Consider the following 6,854-nt stretch of genomic DNA (forward strand, 5'->3'; position numbering starts at 1 on the left):
AAAAAAAAAACAAAACCAAGAAAAAAAAAACGAATCCCAAACCCAAACCTCCAAAACCCAAAACCAAAGCCACACCTCCAAATAATTCCTGGGACACGGAGGTGCTTACCTTGCTTCTCTTCAAACTGCCCAGTAACCATATTACCACAAAAGAAGCAAGAGCAGTAGAGATGAAAAGTAACTTTAAAAACCTACTTTCCTCCTTCAATCTCATCTTCTGAAAGCCTTTGCCAGCCATTCCCCCACAACTCGGTTAGACTCTCTCCCTTTAGGGCAGGTTTTCATGATTTGGAACATGCTGGGGTTTGCAGCTCTCCATGGTAAGTCCTAATCACTGTGATCACACTGAGGAGCTTATCTGACCCTTAACCTTCATGGTATGTAACCATGCTGGTGGTCTTCCTTGATGGTCTTGAACAAGTTTTGCATGAGGTCTCCCTTGGCAGGGCAACATCATAACTTGCTGCATTATTTGCTGTAAGCAGTCCTGTCTGCATGCTGCCAAGGAGTTTTCCCCTTGTTTTTTTTCACATTACCTTCTCTGAGGCATCAAACTCAGTGAATATAGAATTTTCTAGCGGTAAAATTTTGGTCTCTAAGGCGCAGAACATAACCACGCTGATCACTTTCTCCTCCTTGCCCCTCTCCCAGGTCTGCTGCTCATCAGAAGCCTGCACTCTGTGCTGCTTTTATTTATGGGACGGTGGCTTATTTCAAGATCTGCTGGGGAGGAAGCATCCCCGTGCCAGTACAACCTCAGCATTACATTGCCATTCAGCTAGCACCTTTGTTTTCTCCTGCAGTTTTTGCCAGAATCCTGAAGGCTCCTGAATCCCAAAATATCACATTTGGGTCTGTGGTTACGATGCGGTGTGTGGCGACCGGCCTTCCAGTCCCCACTGTCACCTGGTTGGAAAATGGGAAAGCTGTAAGTGCCTCTTTTTTCATGCCTTTGACCTTGTAGGGCTGCTAACATCCAGAAGCGCAGCCCAGGGATTAAAATGCGCGGTGGAAAGCCAGTGCCCATGGTTTCTATTCCTGCCTTAATGCCTCACTGTGCAATCAAGTCAAGCCTGCCTTGCCTCCCTGCTGCAGTTTTCTCATCTGCAAAACACTCTCCACATTCTCCAGGGTGTTGCATGGGGGGAGCCTAATTTGTTAGGGTCTGGAAAGCCTGAGATGAAGGATGCTTTAGATGCTTACAGCCTTCCTCTGAGCCAGGGCTTCTAGGACTTCATCATGGGTTTACGCATTTCTGCAACCACCTTTTCTCCTAATGTGGTAACAATAACATGGCAAAATTTTTTATGTGGCGAAATAACACAAACTGAGGTTGGTAGGTAAAGCAAACTGTTTTGAGATGAAATACCTGTGCATTAGCATATATGCACAACATTTGCAGATCTGAAATTTTCTAGATTGACCTAGGCGAAACACTGAAGTGTGTCACCAGCTTATTGTCGGCTAGAAGCAAATCCTCAAGAAAGGCACATCCTCTTCAGAGACAGGTGCCAAGAGATGTAAAATCCACTGCTTCTCACAGGAAATTGTTCCATGGTCTAATTATCCTGACGATTTAAAATAGATGCCTGCTTTGAATTTGTCTGCCTTTCATGTCTGTGTGTAGGCTATTGCAGTGCCTCCCCTTCAGCTGAACTGAAGAGCCGCTTGACACCTGATATTCCCTCTCTGAAAGTGAGCGGTGCACCACAGTCAAAGCAGCTCTGTAGGCTGAGCCAGCCACGGGTTTCCTCCAGTCTTCATATGGTTATGGTGGACACTTCATACCCTCTGCGATCTTTCAACCGCTTTCTAAAGGCTGCAAGCCCCAGGGTGTGGTGCTGAGGAGGCAGGTGGTACAGTCACTGCATGCAGGCTGGCAATTTGCCTCTGCTCTTTCTCGCTGCTCCCTGTCAGTCCCAAGTCCTTCTGGACATTGGCTGGCCATGGACATTCCTGTGGACTTGCTTGTCCAACAGGACCAATAAATCCTCTTCCTCAGGCTCCTTTCTTCAGGTGGCTATTCCCATCGTGGTCTATATCCCCTCTTTCCGCCTATTAAAATACGTTATTAAGGAGCCTGTGCTACTCTACAGGCTGTCTTGCCTTCCTTATCACCTCTAAACCTTATTGTGTCCTCCAGTCTGATTAGGGATAATTTTCTATACTCTCTTGAGAGAAGGGAGAACAGCAAAGATCAGCCTTTGCAGAGCCATTTCTGGGTGGGGTCCTTGGTAGTTTCTGGTAATAATTACTTTGAAACAACAGCAGGTGTCCATTCAAGACTTCTTCCCAGTTAGGAGGTCTGATGTCCCTGGCAAGGGTGGAGTATTTCCAGAGCAAAGACCCTTGTTTTGTTGAGCTCCCACAAGTACGCTGGTCCCACAGAGGGCTGTGTGTAGGATGCTCAACCCCTGCCTGGTGCCACTGCCTGGCTGGTCAGATCTGCTCTGCCCCATTCCTATATGTGAGGCAAAGCCCAGTCCCGGGAGGGTGGTGCTCCAGACTGCCTCTCTTTAAATTTGGCAAAGAGACCTTAATTAGAGCCCATCTCTGGGAAAATCAGGCCAGGAAGTGGTGGACTGGAGCACATGCATTTGAAATCTCCGAGATAGTCATAGTCATCTGAAGATAGAACATGCCTGTGGCATTACAGTCTTTGAACACTGACCTGTAATTGTCCTGAGCTTTATAGAGTGGGAATCACCTGGGGTTACTGAGCTGCCTTTGAAGAGGAGGATGGAAACTGCAACAGCAGCTGCCTTGCCTACCTAAACAGAGACATAATTCCTTTTCCTCCTGCTATGCACTGCAGGGCATCATGGACCTTAAGCTGTAGTTTTACTCACCTCAAAAAATAAGTGAGCTAGGTGTGAAGATGTGAAGAGGTCTTTGCTTTGTGGTGGCTGAGGTAAAGGCTCTAAGTTTAATTACTAATTTAAGGCTGAGGTTTAAAGGCTAAAAAAAAACTTGCTGGAGACAAAATCTCAGAAAATGTGTTTGAAAAGGAAAGGAATCAGTTAATACAAAGGAATTGCTTGAGGTTCCCAGTCGAGAAAACAGCAGCTAGTGGGTGTGGAAATCCCAGGCACAGCGACCTGACACTTTCACCTGTGGCTTTCCTCAGTGCTTGTGACCATGCGTACTGCAGCTACCCGAGCACTCCTTTCCTCCTCCGGTCCAAGGTGGGAGGAGCCAACTTGGCTCTCCATGCTCACCAGGCACAGTCCAGCACTGCTGGGAGGAGAGCTAACAGGATGGGCTACACCCCAGGCCTGAGGGTTAAAGAGGGAGAGAGGAACAGATCAGCACAAGCAGCTCAGGGCGAGTGGCCACCTCTTCTTCTGGATGATAGAGTCAGGGGCATATAAAGGATTTCCTCCTCTCCACCAGAGAGGTCTCAGCAGTGTCTTAGTGCTGAGTTGTTTCAGGGGAGCAAAAACATTCTGTAAATCAATCTGACCACCACTGTAACGAAAGAGAAAGCTGTGAAAAAATATTTCCTGAGCTCCCATCTACCCGAACTGACTTCACAGCATAGGCCCAAAAAATACCCCTGGTCCCTGCATTTGCACAGTAACTGGCATACCACCCATCCACGATGCCATCATTTCAATAACTATATTGGTCTGGCTATTCAGTGATTTCTTCCTATGCGCATTCCCTCCCAAAAACTCCAAGTTGAGCTTGACTGAGGCAACCCAAATATACTATCTTCAGCATTTTCTTTTCAGAGAGTAACCGATCTTTATTGAAGTTGTGATACAACGTAGACGCATCCCTTCTTGCTCTTTCAAATACCATTGTTGAATACCTTTGGGAACCGACGCATATCCCACTGAAATGATGTCCCTACTAACCTCCAGGGAGGTCAGATTGATCTCTCTGACCTCTCGGATAGATGCACAGATGGAGTGCTTTGCTGGGATGGATCCAGGGAGACAACTGGGCCAGGTTGCAGTAGTGGTATACACAGGCAACCATGTCTTGCTTGAATTACACTTCATACTTCCTATCAGAATGAAGGGTAGAACAAGCAATGCTGCTCCTTCCTACTGCCTTTGCAAAGTAGAGTCTTGGTGTACCATGTCCTCGTACTTTAATGAATGCCATATGAGCAGGAAAGCTGCTGGCCAAAATCATCAGTCTCCCAGCTAACTTATCTGGGAATTTCTGACCTGGGTAAAGAGCTGGCCAAAATCTCCACATCTGCAGTCCCTTCTGTGAGATAAGAAAATCTATCAGATAATCTGCCAAAGCATCAGATCAAAGTCACTTGCTTTGCTCACAACTGCATTGGAAGTGTGACAATGTTTATATTAAATCAGAATCAACAACTTCCATACTATTTTCTTTCCTCCCTCTGTATAGCCAGGGTCCACAAAACCACCTCGTGCCCTTCCTTGCTAAGGCAGGAATATGCAAGCAATCTACTAGGAGAGGTCCTGGACTAATTACCCAGCTCAATTACATGACCAAAACGTAGATTACAGCCCTCTGGAACTGAAAATTAATGACAAAAGTTTGCTGAAGTGTGAAATAAGAGAGGCCTTTAACATTTGCTTTTGTCTGTGAAGTCAGCTGCTATGAAAGAACCAAAATAATGCCAACAGCTTTAGCTCTGCCACTTCTATCTGCTTGTTACATCTTTCTCTGCCAGTTTAAATGCTTGGGGCTGTGTCTCTTAGATTTTTTTCTTGGTTTGTTTGTCTGCCTTTGATGGAAATATCAATGCACTGGGCTTTTCCCTCTCTTAGGTTTCTGCAGGATCTATAACAGAAAGTGTTAAGGACAGAGTGGTTGACTCCAGACTGCAGGTGTATGTCACCCGACCTGGCCTTTTCACTTGCCTCGCCACAAACAAACACAGCAAAACTTTCGGAGCTGCAAAAGCAGCAGCAACCATCAGTGTTTCAGGTATGCTGGGAAAGAAGGGGTCATTAATATTCTACCCTTGCAACTGCAGTCCTAGCTTCCCTGCTAGGGGAGAGGAAGGGGATGTCAAATACTCTAGAGGAGGAAGGAAAGCCTTGGAGAGCTGATAGTGTGCAGGAGGCTAAATTTGAGTACAAGTCCATCACCCGCCAGGTTATTTCCTCATATATTCTTACACTTCGGAGACTGGCACAGCTGTCATTTCCTGGATGTTTGATGCTGTCTTGTACTTTGTGTCCCAGAACCGCACTTGGTAAGTTCATCCATGCGGAGGAAGTCATGGCCGTGACCCAGTGTTGGTATCACCTAACAGCAAGGTGAAAATAACTTCCATGAGCAGGTTGGCTTCTCAGGATGTTGCATCCCGAAAGCATGGAGGTTGCTGTCAAACTGTACCCTGCCATGCCTGAGGTGACCTCTGCTCCTGGTGATATCTCCCAAATGCGGAAAGGATGATTCAAAGAGGAGACATACTGATGGTCTGAGCTAGCTGACAGAGTTTGTCTCACCAAGAGAAAGGTGGCAATTTGTGCCTTCGCTCTTGGGACAGGCATGGGAGTTTACCTAGAGGAAAGAGGAATCACCCATGACCCCAGACACAGGGTGGTAGCCCTGGTCCTGCTGTTAACCAGACCTGTACCTGCTCCCCTCTATGTGCTTCAGCTTCTACTCTGTTGAGAACATAACCAAACCCTTTCTTACACTCGGTATTGAAACCTAGCGACAAGCTCTGCCCCATGAGAGACAGCACTTGGTACTGTATTTCTACTTCCCACTTCTGCTTTTAGCCCAGGCAAGGCTCTGTTCCACAAAGCAGAGCTGCAAACGCAGTGGAGAGAGCAGGTGCTTTAGGTTGGTGAGAGAAGATGCACTGCTCTCCTCCAGGCTGCGTGTGCTCGGCAGGAGCAACCCCTCAGACCTGAGCAGGAGCCTGCCTTGGCCTCCTTCCAGCTTCAACAGGTCCCAGGGCAGAGGTGTCCTGGTCCTTGGCCGATGGTCAGTGTCTACCCTCCGTGCTGGCACAGCCCAGCTCCCTGGGGCACTGCAAGCAGGAGGCAGGGCCGTGTGCCTAGGCTGCTCCTCCTACCCTTTCTTCCCACCTGTTACAGCTCTGCCTGCAGTAATGGGTCCATGGGTGCCTTAAGCAGAGGATGCTATCTGCCAGTTATGTACGATGCAAAGAATAATGGTAAAAGTACGGGTTTAGGGTGCAACAGTCCACCTTGGCAAGAACTGCAGTCAACAATCCACTTCCTCATCTGCATTCCCTCTCCCCATATGTAGTCCAGTGTTGTCCAACCCTTCTCCATCCATAAGAAGATGCAAAACAAGGACAGGATTCAGTTGCATCCTCTTCAGACAGCTTACAGATCTCAGACAGATTTCCTGTCGTGGAAATCTTAACTCTCACATCTTAGAGTGGGTAATGAATGGTCACTGACGTATTTTCCATTTCTTCTTTCTCCTGACTTATCACGACTCCTGGATCCGGTGCTCTCGGCAGAGTGGAGGTAAGAATGGCTTCCTGTGGTGGCCTGAGGGTTTCATCTGGGCCTGGGAGGAGAAGAATGATGAATCAAGGGCTTTTGATTAATTTGGCTTAAATGGAGGAGATTTCTGAATGCCAAGTATACCCACGAACTTCACCTGAAGGGAACAGAGGTCCTTTGTACAGGCATGATTAGAGACTGGTCCGGGTAGATAAGATGCCTCTGTATGAAGCAAGCAGTGGATCACACATCAGCAATGATGTTTAAAATACAGTAGTGGGCAGAATATTCTGGACTAAATTCTGTTCATAGTTACACGCCTGCAACTTCACTGCCCCTGTTTACAGGCAAAAACTTAACCACAAATTAAAATCCTGTCTGTACACAGCCAATATAAGTATTTTGGTTCACTGACCACCAGATTAGGGA

At 47.1% G+C, this 6,854-nt stretch overlaps 1 protein-coding gene across 1 annotated transcript in view; it reads left to right on the plus strand.

Moving 5' to 3' along the window:
• Window positions 1-807: 807 nt before the first annotated feature.
• The window catches only part of MUSK (muscle, skeletal, receptor tyrosine kinase), a 27,835-nt gene continuing 21,788 nt past the window's right edge, over window positions 808-6,854 (plus strand). The window contains exons 1-3 of the mRNA XM_010139506.1: window positions 808-928; window positions 4,758-4,917; window positions 6,440-6,446. Coding sequence (XP_010137808.1) covers window positions 866-928; window positions 4,758-4,917; window positions 6,440-6,446 — 230 coding nt within the window. The 5' untranslated portion in view covers window positions 808-865. The remainder of the gene's footprint in view (window positions 929-4,757; window positions 4,918-6,439; window positions 6,447-6,854) is intronic.

This window comes from Buceros rhinoceros, unplaced genomic scaffold (assembly GCF_000710305.1).
Source record: "Buceros rhinoceros silvestris isolate BGI_N320 unplaced genomic scaffold, ASM71030v1 scaffold24417, whole genome shotgun sequence".
Lineage (NCBI taxonomy): Eukaryota > Metazoa > Chordata > Aves > Bucerotiformes > Bucerotidae > Buceros > Buceros rhinoceros.